Here is a 19,186-nt window from a genome sequence, read left to right as displayed (position 1 = left end):
AGTCGCCTCTGGAACAACACATACAGAGGATTTCACAGGCAAACCTTGCTTCACAGACCTCCATGATTCTTGTCTTGGCTGGCAAGGAAAGCCTGAGAAAACTGACAGCCTTCACAGAGGTTTCCTTGTGCACTGAGAAAAGCCGAGGGCGGGCAGGTGTGAGAGGTGCTGCTGTGGCTATCACGCAGCCTCGCCTCAGCTGCTTTCCCCCAAGGGGCCATGCAGGGAAAGTCTCTCTGGCCAGGGCTGCCTCAGTGGAGATGCCAAGCAGACAGATCCCAAGAGAGAGGCTGGCCAGGAGCCCATGGGCTTTGAGGTCGGGGTGGCTTCTAGGAAGGGTCTTCCACCCAGACAAGGGCAGGGTCTCCAGTGGGGCGAGCGGGTGAAGGGACTGTTCCCTAAACAGCACTTCCTCCCTCAGGTGGTGGGCAGTGGCAGGGGACTTCAGGGTGCACAGAATTACAGGCTGGCCTCCTGAAGTGCTCCAGGGAACACTGGGTCCCTGACCAGTCCCAGCAAGCCTGTAAAGAAGGGACGTCTGTCAAACTCTGCTCCTTTGCTGATGGCTGTACTGGCCCAATGATGTCAGGGGGAGCAAAGGGCTGCAGCAGCAAAAGCAACATCCCCTACACCAGGACGGGGAGCCTATGCATGCCCACCCCTTTTCCTTCTCCATGTCATTCTTCTTCTCTTCCACTCCTTTTCCTTTCCCCTTGCCTTTTCCCCACACCACAGTCCCTGCTCGCCCGCAGCCCTGGGAGACAGGCCCTCCTCCCTGCTCCAACATGGTGCCTTTGGGTTGTACCAGGTACACAGAGTGCCCACCCCCCAACAAAATACCTTTGATCCTCTGGATGTGGCAGGGGCAGGAGTTGTGTCACACTCAGGAGGCCTCTCTGAGGGCTCCAGTTACCACCTCTTGCCTACCGTCAGCCCCGCCTCGTCTGTCTTCCCAGTGTGTTAGAGCCCAATTCTCTCCGTTCACCTACCTGGCGAAGCCCCCCGGGGCCTGGCCCACAGGCTGGGCAGGCCCTGACAGCCAACGCCGTCGTCCCCTGGCCTGGCACTGGGGCCTGACACCTCACTTCTGCCCCAGGCCTGGCCTCAGGTCTGGCTATGGCACAGCAGTCACCCTTCTCAGGCCATACAGGCAGGCCTAAAGCCATGGCAGGGCCTCGCACAGGCAGGGAGGCCATCGCTGGCCTTCACCCAGGACTGATGGCACATGCAGGCTGCAATGCTGTGGCCATGTCCCTGCACTTCCCACCCATGTCCACACAGATGGTGAGGATCTCTTGACCAAAACACCCCCAGCCAGAGATTGCTCGAAACAGCCCCTTAGAATCATGGAGAAGTTTGGGCTAGAAGCAACCTTGAAAGTCATCAAGTTCCAACCCCCCTGCCATGGGTAGGGACACCTTCCACTCACAGCTCACAGCTCCATCCAGCCTGGTCTTGCAAGCTTCCAGGGATGGAAAGCATCCTCTCTTTGAAATAAAAGTGCCTCATTGAAAGGAAAGAGTGAGACTTTGCAGAGGTTCACATGGACCTGGGGAGAGCAAAAGCTCTAAATTCAAGTCCAGCTCTAAAGTCTATAGTCCAGTAAATCACAGTCTCTGTTATATATCAGAAAGTTTTATTTAATACTCTGTGAACTCCAAATGTTCACAGTGTATCAGGAAATTTGCCCAGAGCCTGGGAAGTATGCCCTTCTAGCTAGGCAGGCAGAAGGACAGATATGCTCGACTTCAACTTTTTCTGTGCTTGATTCATTTAATTATTGGTTGCAAAAAAACCACAATGAACTTTATCAGGAAACTAAATTAATTAAAGGGAATTAAAAATTCTTTTTCTTAAAGGCTCAGATAAAATCACACAAAAAATATCTGCAGGAACATCTTTGTGAAAACTGAAGAGAAGAATCCATGGCCCCAGCCCCTGGCAAAAAAAAAAAGCTTCTTGCAATGATCAGGTTGCCTCTGGAACTCTCCACCCTTACACACACATGTTAGTCTTGCTGCTAAAATGTACCTAAACATGTTGCGTCAAAAGAAGATGCACAGAAGCTGACAGAAATGAGGCTGTTAAGACTGCATTAAGCCAAAGAAGCTGATTGGTTCTCTAAAGACCATCAGTAGTAAGTAAGGTTTGATTCAAAACACGTTACCTTCACATTTGGGTGATTTTACTCTACAGACTATTCCGCACATCTGTGTTTTCTATTCCTTACTCATGTTTGCTCACATATGCATTTGTATATTGAGTCCTGCTGAAATATGGAACCAGTGCAAAGATTTGACTTTGGCACTTAAAACATATACACCCAAAGATGAGCTAAGGTACTGCTGCTATTTTCCCAAAGGTCTTGCAAGATCTGACCAAATATGTCCATGTGGGTCAAGATGGTGAAAGTATAATGCAGCAAATAAAACACAAAGCAGAAAAGTTCTGTAGCCAGAAGCACAGTCACCCCGTCTAATCTGGATGGAAGAATGTAACAAGCACCACTTATCCAAGTTCTCCTGTTAAAGGAAATAAAAACTGGACTGACTTGAGCCACCTCTAATGCCCCTCACCCATGCCTTCCATATCTGATGGCTGAGTTCTGGGAAAGATGCAAAATAATCATAACTCCATGTGCTCTTAAGCCTCTTCCTCTGTGGATCCTCAGGGTTGTTTGTGGTTGGATAAGAAGTAACTGGATGTGCAAATTTCTACTGAAGAAAAAACATGCAAAAAGAGGAGAGAAAAATCAGGAGAAGAAACCATCTTGACTTAAGCACACATTCCTTTTAAGAACTCACTTAAACAGATTACTGTGCATCATGTATTGCAAATAGGGATTTGAAAAGAACTGGGCATAGCATTATTAGCCATGTTATGGCACTGAAAAATGAAGTTCAGAAACTTCTTCTCTGCTTCTCCACAAGGAGCTTAATCAGGAGAGGTTTCTTTGCTGACAAAATCAGCAATTGTCAGTAGCTCAGACAAGCAGGGTTTTAAGCGTGGTAGCTCCAGCCATGTGGCCTTGGTCCCAGCCTTGTCAGGGCCAACTAAAAGGGGATTTCCTGGAGGCACATGAGCCACTCAGGACCACTAGAAGGAAGTGAGAAGTGACAAGCAATAGTTAGAGGAGACTACTGACCACTACAAGGGTAGAAGCCCCGTATCTGCTGACCAGATTTATCATCTAGGGAGGTTTGCTGCTTGCCTGGGGCTCTCATTAAGGATGCTGTCCAGAGGCTATCAAGGCTCATCTGGCTCTGTACTATGCAGTGCTGGTTTTCCATGTATGCACCAAAGATTCTGCCAGGGTGACCTGAGATGTATCAAGTGTGACTAGCCAGGGGCACTGCTTAATGGCATGGGCACCCAAGTGTTGGTTTTCTCCATCAGGCCCAAGGAGGATTCAACAGATACTATAGGTGAACCACTGGTCGCACAGCTGCTGTTCATAGCAGGCTTTTGATTTCCAAAAGCACAGTAGCCACGGTGAGAATCTGAAGAGTTTCACATACACCTAAGGCAAGTGAAAGCTGGCAGAGAAAAATGGGTACTGTTGTGGTGGATATCTTCTGTATATCAGATGAGGGAGGACCAGGTTAGGGAGTAGTTCAACACCTTGGATGTACACAATAAGAATAATAAGAAACCAACAACCTTGCATGTATCAAAAAGTAAAACTCTAAATATATTTATTATTCAGTTACATTTGCTTTTCATTGCACAAATTTGGTTTTTATCCCCACGTTTTACAGTTTTTTACAAAGCTGTTAGGAGTTTTAGAAACTATTAAAATTATCACTTAAGTCTATCTAGGCACAGTTCATTAACGCATAACTCCATTTCCTCCATATTTTTTCTCTGTGTGAAAGATTTATGGTTGCATTTATGCTCCAAATTGAAATACAGTTCACAGCTTACACTTTTACGGGCATACTGTCTAAAAAAGAAGTTTTGATTAAATAGTCTTACTTTATCAAATGTTGCCAGCAAAGCCTAAATGAAAGCAACTTCTTTTCCAGAAATGCTGAAATCAACACAACCCTAAGATAAGAACCATGGCAGCTGACCATTTACTATGCTAACCAGTCATAGGATAACAAAGAAATGGTCCACAAGAGGATTTTAAAATCCTGCTAAATGACTCTGACTTGGAAATAATTTAAATAATTTATTCTGTATGAAAAATAAGAAAAAAAATGCAGCAAATAAAACACATATGGTGACAAGGATGTGTCATATCCCCTGGACTGTCAAGGCTGTGTCAAGTGCTCTCCCTTCTGATAATGATAGCTTGAAAACTAGAGTGTCATGTCCCCGGGGCTACCCTCTGTGACAATGGCTTTGAAGTTAGAAGCTGTCAGGCCTGTTTGACATGGCTAAAAAACTGTGAGCTTCTTGACTTCTTACATAGCTCTTCTCTTTGGTGAGAAAGCCTGACCACTTCTGGTGTAAGATTCATGTTTGGGTTAAAGCTTTGTATCTGAGGTGAGATGCTTCTGCATGTAACCGCATACTGCAGAGTGTTCCTAGGGCACAGGAAAGTCCACTCTAGAAGATCTGAAATGAGCTGAAGTTTGTTTCAACAACTTTGTTATTAATATATTCTTTTTACAAAAAGAATAGTGTTAAGTAAGTGGATGATGCTAAAGGACTCTTCCTGAAGAACATGAACAACTATCCCCTCTTCGTAATGCTGCAGAAGGAAATGACAGTATTTGTGACTGTAGCACCCACATCTGTTGTTGGTATTTAGAAATGAATGAAATATTTTTGAAAGCTGGATGAAGTCTTTGCATAAGAGCAAAAGGCATGACAAAGTCTTTGTGTGATTCTCATACACGAGTATTTAGAGCCCACGAGCTCCCTGCTGGCTATTGCCTTCAGGGATAACCAGAGGGGCATCTCACATGAGCACAGGCAGTGCACAGCCTTTTGTCCCCTTGCTAAGGAGTCCTGTTTGTGGAAATTTCATAAGAAGGGTTTTTGTGTTTGGTGGTTTTGGTTGGTTTTTTTAGACTTTGGGGAAACAGGCTTCAGGGAACTAGCAGGGCATAGCATTCATTCCTGCATGTGTCACAAAAGAGGTGCACAGTTACAGGTTAAACAGCATTTGCTTGTTCTGGTTGGGTTTAAGACATCTCCCTAAGCTGTGCATTTGGGGCAAGGAAAAACGTTCCCCCTCCAGTGCTGATGTGTTGCTCAGACCCTGGGACAACCGACAGTGCGCTCCTACCCCACACCGTGGGAATAAATGAGAGAAGACCCCCCAGGCACGGATGAGGCAGGCAGGTCTGTGTACTACCCCTGTTGCTGTCACTGGCCCAGCTCGGCACACTGCAGACAGACTGCATAAAGCTGGTCACAGGTGCCAGCCCTGAAGCCAAGGATGGGACCTGCATCCTGCAGCTGCTCTTGCCCTAAGTAAAGGGCTGGGGAAGGCAGTGAGCTAGAGAGCTGGTGCAGAAGGGCACAGATGAGTGTGGCTGCCAGGCTTGGGGAGGCAGGGCAGCCCTGGAGGATGCAGGGAACTGGGCAACACAGCTGGGAGTAGGGATTCTGCAGCTGCAGGTGGCTGCAGGCACAGGACAAGGCGCTGGCACCTGGGAGCTAATGAAGCAGCAGCTGCAGGCACAAGGACAAGCAATACTCCAGCAACTGGGGAGGGCTGTGCCTGACCAGCCATGGTCCTACAATCCTCCTGTGGTTGACAACACACTTGTAGCACCAGTGCTGAAAGGTCTGCAGTGGGTCAGGCAACTCTTCCCTCATCCTTTTAATGCCTCTTGGCAAACACCCCACTGCCAAGCCTGTGCAGCTTTAAATGTTGTCCTTATTTGTCTGATGAGCACCACAGCACCACAGCCCCCAGCTGACTGTGGCTGGTCTTTGGCAGAAGGAGTGAAAGAAGGCCACTGACCCAAAGGACCCAAAAACTGCACCTGCAGCTTCTCTGGTAAGAACCAGTCCACACCACCACCCCTTTGAAGTAAGACCTCCAAACACCAACTCCCCTTTACCTATCACAAAAGTGCTGCCATCGGCAGCCCCAGTGCAGCCTCCCACTCACAGCAGGACTATCCCCAGAACATGGTCAGGGTAGCCATGACTTTGCCTAGCCACCCAGATGTGGGGCCAAACCGAGGCAGGAGGGGTGCATGAGGATCACTTTGGAGCTAGAGGTGCCTCTGAAGCTCAGCTGCAGAGTGGTCTCCCAGGGCAGGAGGGCAGCAGCCCCAGGAGCTGCACTGCTGGATCCAGGAGTAGGAAAAGAAGCTGGCAGCTGCCTTCAGTGTCCCATTCCCTTGTCATGTGGAGGGGCAGCAAAACAGGTTGTTCCTAGAGCTTAACAGGTGGCTTCTCCAGACCAGAAAAGCAAGATTTTCCAAAGTCTCTCACTGGCAATAATGCATGAGCTTCTGACACAAAGTGCATGGGCAAGCAAAGGGAGCCTGAAGAAGTACAGCAAGTCCATCAAAAACTGTCTGGTGATGATTAGGGAAATGTGACCACCACAAGCCAGGGACGTCCATGCTGCCTGAAGCATCAATTTTTCCCCAGCAAAAACCCTAGGAGGAGTTATCCACAGGAACTGGACTCTGCTCCAGCGGCCAGGGGTGCAAAGAGCTGCAGGCCAGCACCCTCAGTAACTGCCTGTGTCCATGCAGAGGTTTCTGAGCTCCAGCTCCAGCTGTTTAATTTGGACATCTCTCTGGTTTACCAGCTCACGTAGTCTACGGATTTCTTCCTGTTGCCGATAAAACATCTGCAAAAGCTGTGAGAAAATCACATTTTATTTCCTTTACACTAAGAAAACACAGACTTAACCTGTCAAATGCCATCAGTCCCATCACATGATTTCTGAGAGAAAAAGTATCTAAGGAGAAGGCCTTCAACCAACAGATTGAACATCAGCAGTGCTCCTGCTGTCCACTAGCCTGGGCTATGAGTTCGGGTGTTTCTCAGCACCATTTTATAATGATACATCTGCTTAATTCAGTGGAAAAGTTCAAATAAAATAATGTTCATACAACTGATCCCTCAAAGACAGTCTAAACACAGACAGTACCTGGAGTCTCAGTTCCTGGATGTGCCACATCTCCTACTCTGACCTTGAGCAAGTCCTTTTACTCCCTTTCTCTTTTTCCTGTTGATCATGCTCTGCCCTCTCCAGCTGGGACCAGGGACTAGTATGGCCTTTCAATTGTACACACAGCACAGCACCCAGCTCTGCAATGGCTGCTTCTGTAACCTTTGGGCATCAGCTCAGAAACATGGAGCATATCCTTTTCCACACCACAGGGAAATCTAGCTGTGGAAATTCCTGTCCTATCAAGCTGCAGGGCTATTCCTGTCCTATTAAACCTTGCAGGGCTAAAAAGGGGACCTAAGCACAGCTATAGGAAAGAAATCCTTCCAGGGTTCCTAAAGGCAAACAAGCCACATGTACTCGAAAATGTCCCTGAGCTGCAGCAACAGGGAGTTTGCAAATCACCACAGAGATCTACCATTGTACAAGCTTTGGTTACTACACATGGATGGTGTCGGCCATGGCTGAAGAAATGATGGAGCTGCCAGGACCTTTTCTGGAGCCATTCTCAGCAGCAGGCTCTGACAAGCAGCCAGCCTCAATGGCACTGCACTGCCAAGTTGTCCCCCAGCAGTGAGCTGCCAAGACAGGGGCAGAGCCAGCCCCTTTCACATGTCAGGGTCCACAGTCAGGTTAGGTGCTTAGGACTACGTGAATATGCCATGGGCCAAGGCAGCAGGGTGCACCCACTCCTTCTGCAGGCATCACTGCTGCCTCACCAGCCTCTCTGAATGCAGCTCTCATAGAAGTCTTAGACTGCATAAACCCCCTTCTCTTCTCCAGAACCTTGAGGTCACAAGAACCTCCTTGTCCCCAGCCAGCCATCAGCAGGCCTGTGCCACAAGAATGCCTAGGTAGTGGGAAGACTGATAGTTATCTCCTTTACAGACACCCACAGCTGGGGTACCACTGGGCAACATTTTTGCTCCCTGTGTGGCAGCCAGGGCATGCAGAGCTTTTGTGCCCACAAAGAATGAAGAGCTCACACTGGCCCAGGTCTGCCAAATAAGTCTTCCCCGGATTCTTTCACCTTGTGAATACCATCCTTTTGCAGCTGACTCTGGGCATCCCCCCACAGCCACAGCCCTTCACCCCAGATGTTCACACCTCATTTTCAGTTTTTGGTGGTGGACACTCGAATATGTCAAAGCCATTGGAGAGGCACATTTGCTCATTTTTCAGCAATTTTTCCTCCACTTTCAGCTGTTTTCTACTGTCTTCAGTCTCACTTGGCTTCTGCATGTCCTCCAGTGGCATCCTTCCTCCCTGGTGCTGGCTCAGGTCAGTAGTTTTCATGACTGGCTCTGGCTCAAGAAACTGTGGTAAGGCATTCACAGTTCCAGAGCCTGGTCTCAAGGATACCAAGAGAGGCCCTAGGAAGGGAGGCAGGTGACAGGTTATCACTCACAAACCACATTCAGAAATCAGCGGTAAGCAATTCATGAAAACAACCTGCAGGGATAAACATGAAGGCACTTGACTGCAACAGCTTCCAGAGTTCACAGTGGTAAATATTTTCACCACCAAATTATTTCAGCTTACAGCCATATTTGTTATGTCTCTCCTTTTCCTCCCTTCCTCTTTCTCTGGCAGTTAACAGGCCAGAGAGCCAGTGGCAGCTTACCCAAGCCCTGGGAGCTGAAGGGCTGGGGAGCTCTCCATGTGCTGACCTTTGTTAACTCCGTTCAGCCACTCTTGTGCTGTCAGCGATGGCTGGGTTCCTGTGGTCAAGGGGTAGATGTCTTCTTGGTATGACTCCGACTGCAAGCAAACAGAAGTTCAGAGTCACTGTATCAGTGATGTTTTGGCTTAGAGGGACCATAGCGGATTGTGGTAGAGAAAGTTTGTTCCATCTCAGCACAAGGGAGTGTCATGAGCACTCACTGGCATGGACATAAAATCTTCTCATCTGCCCCAAGCCTCTCTCCTCCTCACCCCAACTCAGAAGAACTGCACCTGAAGGTCTGTTTCAATTCCTGACAGTAAGGTCTTTACACACCCAGACAACAGACTGGGGGAGGTTGGTTACAGAGGCTCTCATGAACTCAGCATTCCTGAGAATGAAGTGAATATGAAGGATGGACACAAGTCTCAAATCACCAGCTGATCATCAGCTGACAGAAACTGGACAAGGACATAACATTGGAGGTGCATGCCTGATTGGTAGTTGCAATGAGCATTATCTCTGCTGTTTCTCTAAATTCAAGGAACTCATACCTTCCGATGTTTCTGGAAGTACAGGGCCCATACTGGCATTTCCAACAACCTTTGCTCACACTGTCACATGAAAGCTACCTTGGCTAGCTACAGGTTCATGACCTGGGTCATTCTCCAGCCACACCAGCTCTAAGACTTACTTCTACACCATGCTCAGTGCAATGGGTCGAATCTTACATGCTGCAGAACAACTGCCTGTAACACAGCTACAGCCAATGGGTAAAGACCTGGGAACCCATTGTTCCCTTTGTCCCAGGGTCATTCTTCTTCCTTACTCAAGGAAATTTTCATGTCACCCAACATCATCCCAATTCTTCCCCCTTCTCTTTTGTCATTATGTCAAACAGGTGTCAGTAAGGAATTTTACAGCCAGGTGGCTGACCTGACAGAGAGATTCCTTGTTGCACAAAGCACAGCAGATCAATGAGGATGTCTTAGAAAGTTAGCCACTACACAGAGACCTAACTCTTGAGGTACTCAGCCAGGGTTTGTTGGCAGGGTTGCCCCACAAACTGACCAGCTTTGTCCCTCAGACCAAGAGGGAGAAAATGCCTTGTTCTACCTACTCTTCTGCCCCTGAAAGTCACAGAGAGGAGACATTGTCCTCTTTCTCACTGATATTTGTCCCAGGTGTGAACATTATGAGGTTAACTTACCCGTCGAGGCACAATCATGGAGATGGGCTCAATCAGGCTTTTAGTTGGGATCAGTTTGTAGAAACGGAAAATCTCACAAGCTGACACTTCAAGGCCTCTCTTTGGCATCATTCCTGGTGGGACAGCATGAAACAAAAGGGGTATAAATCTCACTAGGGAAGTTAATGTCATCCACCATGGAAAAAGGGTCACTAAACAACAAAAGGAGTCACAGCATCAGCTCCACAGCAGCATGGTATGAAATCTGCACTCAAAACTGGCTCAGTGGCACAAATGACAAGACTAAATCATTTTTCTTCTGTCAGACCACTGAGTTACACATAGGGTCTGTAGTTTTCATGCTAAGCTTCCTGTTTCTTATTTATCTAAATGAGCTGCAAATGGAGTGACCAGGACTGAGCAGAACTGGCAAGTGATGCCACAGGATTTGACTATCAGGGTCACCAGGAAGGGATTTCAGGACACCTAAACAACACCAGAACAGCTATATGAGTCAGGCTGAAAGCCCTTCCAGCCCAGTATCCTCCCTGTAACACTGTCCCAAAGCAGAATGGACTATGAGAAGGGTGTGAACACCTACCCTGTCAGACAGCACCACTTGTGTTTCAGGGACTGGCTAAGCCACACAGGGTCTCTAAGTATCTGGAAATCTCAGTGGATTTCACTCATGAGCCTGTACAGTCCAAAACCTATATCCATGTTAACTCCCTTAACAAAAGAGATGACCTCTCCTTGTAGACCTCGCTTCACGGTGTCCTACAAGGAGCTTTGTTTTCTACTGATACCTAATGACTTCATTAAACAGTAGATTCTATGTGAAGGACTGTTGTTCCTTACATTATGCATTCATCTAAACGTGAATCTAAACTCCACTCCTCTGCACTGTATTTTGTTTTGGCAATACTGGGAAAGATGCTTTTGTGCAATATCCTTAGCAGTGTGTTTGATCAGCAGAACAGCTCAAGTTAAGGAAGTAGATTTGATTCACTCCAGGCTTTTAAAAACACTTGTACAATTCCTTTTCATGGAATGATTTTTAAAAGAGTCTATGACAACGTAAAATCAGGATGCTGTGAATTGGAAAGATTTTAAAAGCAGAATAATAGAGAGATATTCCAGTGAAGTTTTAAATAATTTATTCCTTTCCAATAACAGGTTTTTTGAAGGAGCCCTGCAGGCACAAAATCCAGCGCTGCCAATGTTCTGTAAGAATAAGAGTGTCCACAGGTACTGTGGAGGGGTGGCAAATGATCCTAAAACACATCAGTCTGTAGAGGGATATGGCTTACAGAGTAGACTGGAGAAGGCTCAAGAAAGGGCTAACACTAGGGTCTGAGGGCTGAAAGCCACATTCTATAGCCTGAGTGAGTTAAACTGGGTAGTATGCAGACAGGTGAGTAAACAAGGGTCTTCAGTGGAGGAGAGGTGACCTAATCATAGCAGGTCTATCTCTAAATGGGAAATGCCAGTACAGGAGAAGGTAGGCAAGTGATAAGAGTGAAGGCATTAAGATGTGGACCACCCATTACCAGATAAATCCCACAGTGGAAACAATGTCAACAGAGTTCATCACCAAAAATCTCGGAGTAGATTCACAAAGGGCAAAGAGCATGCTCCATCTTTAAATCCAGACTACCCTCCCTTCTACCATGACCAAGTATGTGAGAGGGGATGAGTCAGTAAAGCTTCCCAGCCCGTGTTCTGCTGGTCAGAAGGGACCCTTCCAAGCTGTGACCCTGTGATAGCACCTGTGATATATAGGTGAGCTGGGCCAAGCTGACTGTTGTGCACCAGTAAACCTCGGTGGAATTCGACACACTCTCTTTTCTAAATGTTATTTTGGATAGTCTTGGACCCTGACAGCCTCTAAAACAAAAAAGCCACCATCCTTTTGTAATGTTAGACATATGCTGCCACTCACCAATTCCTTTCTGTGGTAAATGAGAACGATACTCCATCAGGTAGTTCAGGTATGGTTTCTCAGGGCTTATCTCATAGTACCGTATATTTCCATCACCCTAAAGGCAAAGAAAATGAACATAAGCCAGGCTCTGCTGTTCAGGAGGAGGGTCTGAGAAGAATGCCTGGCCCCAGAAGCCATGCAGAGTCAAGAATGAACCAAATATAGCCCTCAAATTCCTTCGTGGAAAGGTTAGGGCTCTGCAGTGTACCTCCCCATATTAAACAAGGTACGTCTGCAGTGGCCTGATGCTGCAGTGCCTTCAGGCCCCACCTCATCAGCCCATACCCTTGGGTTAACATGCTTCGGGAGCATCTTTGAGTTCGTCTTGGTGCAACCCAGGCAGGGAGAAGAATCAAACAGGCCAGCGTTTGCTGACACAGAAAGCACTTACCTTTCCCACAACATAAAGCATGTGTGTGTCTGAGTCATAGAAGGGAAACAGGAGTCCTGAGGAGCCATCCAGGTCCTCCTCCAGTAAAGGCACAGAAAGGTCATTCTGGGCAGGACACAGGAAAAACAGACAGCTGTGATCACCTGTCCATCACCTCAAGTCAGGGACACCTTACCTGGATCCCATGTGGCAGCAGCATATGAGCATAGCTCTAAAACAATACTAGGCCATGGCCAGCTGCCCCAAGCAGAGGTCACACACAGACTTCTTCAAAGCTCTGTGGGTGGCAAATGGGCACTCTGTCCCTGGTTCTTGACTGTGTGCAGCACCTCAGGACATCAGTTTCTACCACTAGAACATCTCAGGCACCTGATGACATTCCAGAGGTAGCTACAATAAGAAACACTGCCTGCCTCTATGTGGGCCACCAGCCTCAGGGAGATGGAAGGGCCTTTGGGGCACCTCTGCATTGCACACTGAATTACTCGTGTTCCCTCACTACCTCTAGTCAGGGCAGTATCTCCACAACAGTGCACCAGCCACCACAAGAACAGTCTACATCAGCCAAGCAGTCTCCAAACTGCTCAGTGGGAAGGTGCCCATTGCAAGGGCAAAAGCTCCCATCGGCCTTTTGTACGCAAGCCATGTAGGAGGGCGTAGCACACCACACCATACACAAGGCTGGCATGTCTTATACAAAACCATACCTGCACTGCTGAAGAGAGCGATGTCAGGAGGACCAGTGGGGCAGAGTATTGTGTCCCATGGCTGCCATTGTGGCTATTGTCACATTAATATGTATTTAGCTTAGGGTTAATATATACTTTGTCCTGCAGAACTGTCCAGCTGCAGGCTCCAGAAAGCCAGAGCTTCTGTTTAGATGCGATGATGACAAGAGTGGACATGGGCCTCAGAAAGATGCCTGCTGGGCAGGTCCTGTGTCAATGCTTGTCCCTAAGGAGGCTGCACATACCTGACCTCACAGGCCTTCCCACCGTGTTCTCAAACTACGTGTGGCCAGCTCCTCCAGCACCTCTGAAGGCAGTGAAACCCTGATGTGAGACTCGTGTTGTGTCAGAGCACTGCTCAGGTTTGTGGAAACCCTTCAGACAGTAGCACAGTACTTTGCCACTCACATAGGCAAAGAAGCCATGTCTAAAAATAGACAAATAGCAAATCATAGACCTGGTCTACCAGCTTTGCCTGATACAAAGGGTGACAGCACAACAAGGCAAAAGATTGTGCTACAAGGTGAGAAGGGACAAAGTTAGACGCTGACAAAGGAAAAGTATCTCACTACATTTGAGAAAGGTAGAGAAGAGCAGGGTTTCATAAGGCTAGCAGCCATCACGATAGGAGATCATGTCTTGGAAGTGACCAATAAGTGCTACCTCAATACTCTACTATCAAGAATCATCAGAAATTAAAAACACCCCACATCTTTTTCTCCATTAAGGGCTTCACCTGGGTATACTGTGGCTAGAGCTCATTTCTTTTTCCATTACCAGTAACAATTTGCCAGTAAGGCCAGTAAGAGCTGCTTTTAAGTCAGAGCTACAGAGAAGACTCAAAGGTCCTTTGAATGACTTCTTCCTGCTGCAGGCACAGCATTCTCTCTGTTCTGGTGGATTTCTATGCTGAAAGTTTTGAAACCTTCTTCAGAAACTCATATTCAGTTAACAGTGTCACAGCAGTAAGACCTATCATCCATTAAGAATTTGACAGATCACTTATAAATTGCTGTTATAAACCAATGCTTGGGTATTTGGCAGGTGGAAAAGTTAAAGCGAGAGCAAAAGAGAGAAAACTGAAGCTGGTATTGTTAAGATTGCTGGTCCAACTCACTTGATCCCATAATGCAATTTGCCTATTATTCCACCGAGATGTTCCAGTAGAGAACAGCTTGTTCACGTTTCCAAGGAACAGGACTTTATTGACTCTGTGAGACTTGTAGCTGGCTTCCTATAGAAAAAGAAGGGACACATGTGAGTAAGAGACATCACCTGTTGCATAGCTACATTAAATGTTACATGAGACCTCTGATTCAATCACATCTGAAAGACCTACTTCAGCCGGGCTGAACTACAGTGAGCAGGATTTCATGGGGATCCTGGAAAGGTGGCATAAACTCTTCAGGGCTATTCCCAAAAGCCCAATCAATCTCTATCAATTCACACATCTCTAAGAGGGCAATCCCTATTAATGGTAGGCAAGACTTTCTATGACACAAATGTGTGCAAATACCTGTGAAACGCAGTTGGCTTCACCTCACCAACAGAAAAAAAGTACAGGCAACAAGAACAACTGTGGCAGTGGGACAAATGTACACTTGCACCCGCCTGTCCACCTGATCTCTACAAGACCTCCCAAGACATCCCACAGAGGACTGCAGGAGAGAATTATGAAAACAGTGCACTTCCAGGAAGGGTCTCAGTAAGGAGCACGGTAGTAAGATGCAGAAACCCTTTCTTCAATGATGACAGCGTTCTATGAAAAGCAGAACACAATAGCACCATCCAGTGCCTTGGACAATGTGGGGCACAAATGCGTCTCCTTTAATGGCAATGAATCTACCCAGAAGAGGAAACACTCCAAGGGGTAAGATCAGCTGCACTACAAACCTCTGAACCCAACCTACCTGTAGGACTGTTCCTCCACGAGGGTCTATCAGACGTATCTTTCTGTCCCTACAGGCTGTGGCAAGGAGACTGCCATCTGTGTTGAATGACATTGAGAGGACTACATCTTTGTGAGCATCGAGGACCTTCACCGGGTTTGAGATGACAGCCTCCTTGGTGTCAAGGTTCCAGATCATTATCTGGAGAAAAAAAAAAGAAAAAAAAAAATCAGCCCTTTGCTACCTGGCCAACTGGGGATTCTGTGTACCCTATTCACTTATTCTTCTCTTCTCTACATGTACAGGTCTTAGCACCATAAGTGGATGCTCTCCACCATTTAAAACAATTCCTGGTCCTTATGAGTGTTTGCTCGTAAAGTCCAATATTCTAATTTTCTTTGCAGACACATTTTATATGTAAAAAAGGCCAGTGATATGTAAAAAATATCAGTGAAGATATTTGCAGCAGAACAAGAATGAAGCCAAACAAAAGTGCATAACTTTACATATTGTATCCAATCCAGTAAAGGAGAAGGGCAGAGCAGACTGAGGTTCATCAGAAGACTAGAAAACCAACAAGTCCTTTTGACCTTGTAGCAATGTCCTTTTGCTTTTGAGGTCACCATGGAATTTCCCCATGAAGAAGGCTTTTGAAATCTGTAGTATTATCATACAGCTGGAAATTAAAACAAATTTCAAAACACCCTGCCAAACAGAGTGTCCCAGAAGGAAAGCTCCACAGAGAACAGACCCACCTTGTAGTCGTAGCCAGAGCTGAAGAGGATGTTATTAGCAGTGGGATGCCATTCAATGAGGCCCACTCTTCGAACATGCCCAAGAAGTTCCTTCTTCGGACTGGTAATGTTTCTTGTTAGCAAGTGCTTGGGAATGTCCCAGATTTTAACCTGAATGGCACAGGATGGCTCTTTGTGAGATTCTTGAGTAAGGAGCTAATCAGGAACTTACCAATAGCTATTATTCCCTTGGTATTACTATTCCCTTGGTAGCGAATAGGAATGCTCCCGGCTTTATTGAATGCCAGTCCTTTAAATTAGTATCTTTACTTTTGGGGGGCCTGAAGACTCCTCTTTACCCTCCCTCTTTAGCCAGCTGTTCTACCAGTCTGTTTTAACTTGTCAATCCAACCCTTCCACCTGGCCAAGCTTTCAGCACAATTACAGAATGTTATTCCCAAGGGGAAGAAGTAAATCACAGATCTTGCAGACCTTGCCTCCTAACAAACTTTGAACAGGAACAAGCAAAGCTGAAATAAATTTCAGCAGAGTCCCAAAAGATACTACAGCAGTGATTGATCCAAGCAGTGATCCACGCAGTGCCACCCGGTAAAAGAACTGAGAATTCCCCTGGTCGGATGACAGCTAGAGTACTGTTTGTCCCATAGAAAATTACACCAGTGCTGAACACTTTGTAAATGGCACAGCCATTTCTCAGAGTACACAGAAGCCCACACAGGTGATCACATGGCAGATGCCGTGAGCAGAGAGACTGGGCACCACCACACTGAAGTCACTCAACACTGGGAGGGTGTGCTGTTCCGTAACAGCTCTACCTGCAGCCCTGAGATCTTCTAGAACAATGCTGCATGAAGACAAAAGTCCTCTGTCATCCTGGGGTGGCAGAAGACAGTAGAGGAAACCTGCAAAAGGGGCTGAACCTATGCAGCTAAAATGAGTCTTTCTCACACTACCCCTACAAGCACAAGTACTTAGGATGATAACAGATGGTTAACCTCAATGAAAATCACTATGCTTATCATAACTTTTCTAGCACTTACTCTGAAGTAAAAGGGAAAAGCTCGTTGAAGCAGATAGTTTGTGGAAATTAGTCACATCTGCCTGAGTCTCCATTGTTTAGCTGATGAGGATCACATCTTTTTAAGCCAAAGAACAAGAGGCACAAATTCTGGGACCTGCTGGCAAAGACCATGAGCATCATTCTCAGTGTTCTCAATGGTGTTTATCCACTGAGGAATCAAGCCCACTAGACATCTAAGGACTGTGGGGTCCGGTAGCCTCCAAATTAATTTCTACAGCAGTAGAAGGAAGCATCATACTCTACAGCTTCAACAACTATCACTAAAGGAATGGGGCTTAGAGAGCAGCAAAGGGAAAAATAGGTTGTGTTCACACTGAGAAGAACTGCCTAGGAATGAATCATTCACTCCCCATGCTATGAAATGACTGGTGGGAAAAGCAGGGAAAAGCCCCTGGCTGGCATCTCAGGGTGCATTAAATGGCAGAAATTGCCAGTGCTTAGTGTGCAGAAGAAGCAGGTCATGGAGCCAGAGCTGCCAGGAACAATCCACAAGCTGTCTAGCCTGCTGCATCGTGAAGAAAATCTGACAAAGCAAAGCAAAATGCATAGAGTTGCCCCTCTAACGCAGTGGAGAAGATCTTCAACAAGCTGAATTCATACATGCCCAATAATTTGCCAAAAGAAACAGAAGGTGTAAGAGGATAAGCCCTCTCCCCATACTGTTCAAACTCTCAGCCCTTGGTCACTTGCATTGGCCTCAGTCCTAAGCCTGTCTGAAGCAGCAGTAGGAACTGGAAAGGACACTGGGCATTCACAGGGACTATCCATCCCCTCCTGTGCCCAAAAGTACCACTCTGTGTGCTTCAGCTACACATCACAAAAGATAGCTGTGGTACCATCAACGCAAGCTCTAGAAAGGCTGGGTAATGGCCAAGAAACCGCTAAGAAATGTGGGTGATGGGAAATTTCCATTACCTTCACAGAAGTTTGTGGCCTTCCTCAAAAGTTCCAGGAAGACCCAGCCAATAAGACCAGTCAGATGTGTCCTTGCACACAAGCCAGAATGCTGGCTTATGCTAATGCTCAGAAATAGCAGAGAGCACCAGGCCTTTAACAACAGACTTCAGGAAAGGCTTTAGCTCTAATGTCCAGCCCAGTGTAAGTGATGGACAGCTCTGGGACCCCAAAAATTTCCTCACACTTCTCTCAGGACAGAGAAAGTGCTGTTATGGAGATGTCCCAAGAGTATGTCCTATCTGAGCTCTCCAGCACAGCCCAGGCCCAGACAGATGTTGACCACAAAGAGTGAGTCCAATAGCATGCACTGAGATGAGGAGGGGTTGGAAGCACAGCAAATCTGAGGAGAGCTGGAAAGAAAAGAAGTTGTTCAGTATCTGGCTGCCCTTCAACTACATTGCAGGAAGGCACAAAGAGGATGGAGCCAGACTCTGGTGGTGCACAAGGAGAGCACCAAAGGTAATGGATGCAAATGGCAATAGGGACACTTCCTGGAGGTCAGACGAGACCTGTTTTCCCTAGAAGGGTACTCAACCCCTGGAATAAGGGCCCAGTGAGGCCACGGGACCTGTACTCTTGGAGATCTTCCCGGCTCATCTGGACAAGGCTTGAAGCAATCTGATTCTACTGCCCCGCTCTGAGCAGGGCTTGGATGAAGTGACCACCCTGTGGTCTAGCTACCAGGTACAAGGAAAGATAGTCATACTAAGAAACGCAGTCTGCTGTCCTCACTGCTCAGCAGGGAGGGAAGACGTGTCCCTACACTGTGTCACTATGCAGGGGACCCCTGAGATACCAATTCCTAATACCAGATGATTATGGGAGGGTGGCGCCAGAAAAAAGAATACAGTCACAAACAGCAAGACTTCTTAGAACAACTTTTGGTGCTGAGACCAGTGACAAGCTCAGTGTTTCTGTTCTTTAGCCTGGAGAATGACCCAGTGCCAAGTTTCAGTAGGAAACTGGAAAAGAAAGCTGACAGACAGCAGCCTTTCTGTACAGACCCCAGGGTCCTGGTAAACAATAGAATAGATATGATCCAGCATCATGCCCTGGCAGAGATGAAAGCTAGCAGCATCCTTGTCTGGAACAGGAAGATAGCCACTAAATCAAGTGAAGTGATTTTCCCCTTTACTCAGCAATCATTAAACAACAGCTGGAATACTGCATCTGGTTTTGCACCTCCCAGTGCAAGAAAGATGCTGATACACTTAAGTGACTCCAGTGGAGACCACAGGGACACTCAGGAGGCTGCAGCTCTTGGCCTGTGAGGAGAAGCTGAGGGAGGTGGGCTTGCTCAGCCTGGATAAGAGACAGCTTCAGGAAAAACTGACAGAAGCCTTCAATACTTACAAGACTACTGAGAAAATATAGCCAGGCTCTGTCTTGAAGTGCAGGGTGGGAGGATGGGATACAGTGATCCCTAACTACACTGCAGAGATTCTGGCTGCATATA

General features: G+C 46.9%; 1 protein-coding gene across 1 annotated transcript in view; it reads right to left on the bottom strand.

Annotated features, from left to right (window-relative positions):
• Positions 1-3,666: 3,666 nt before the first annotated feature.
• The window catches only part of CORO2A (coronin 2A), a 62,312-nt gene continuing 46,792 nt past the window's right edge, over positions 3,667-19,186 (bottom strand). Inside the window, exons 4-12 of the mRNA XM_055699652.1 lie at positions 15,693-15,842; positions 14,959-15,138; positions 14,166-14,282; positions 12,321-12,425; positions 11,888-11,984; positions 9,967-10,079; positions 8,764-8,854; positions 8,201-8,466; positions 3,667-6,778 (exon numbers count right to left, since the gene is read on the bottom strand). Coding sequence (XP_055555627.1) covers positions 6,647-6,778; positions 8,201-8,466; positions 8,764-8,854; positions 9,967-10,079; positions 11,888-11,984; positions 12,321-12,425; positions 14,166-14,282; positions 14,959-15,138; positions 15,693-15,842 — 1,251 coding nt within the window. The 3' untranslated portion in view covers positions 3,667-6,646. The remainder of the gene's footprint in view (positions 6,779-8,200; positions 8,467-8,763; positions 8,855-9,966; positions 10,080-11,887; positions 11,985-12,320; positions 12,426-14,165; positions 14,283-14,958; positions 15,139-15,692; positions 15,843-19,186) is intronic.

The sequence above is a fragment of the Falco cherrug genome, chromosome Z, assembly GCF_023634085.1.
Source record: "Falco cherrug isolate bFalChe1 chromosome Z, bFalChe1.pri, whole genome shotgun sequence".
In the NCBI taxonomy this organism is placed as follows: domain Eukaryota; kingdom Metazoa; phylum Chordata; class Aves; order Falconiformes; family Falconidae; genus Falco; species Falco cherrug.
This window is presented reverse-complemented; position numbering and strand designations above follow the sequence as displayed.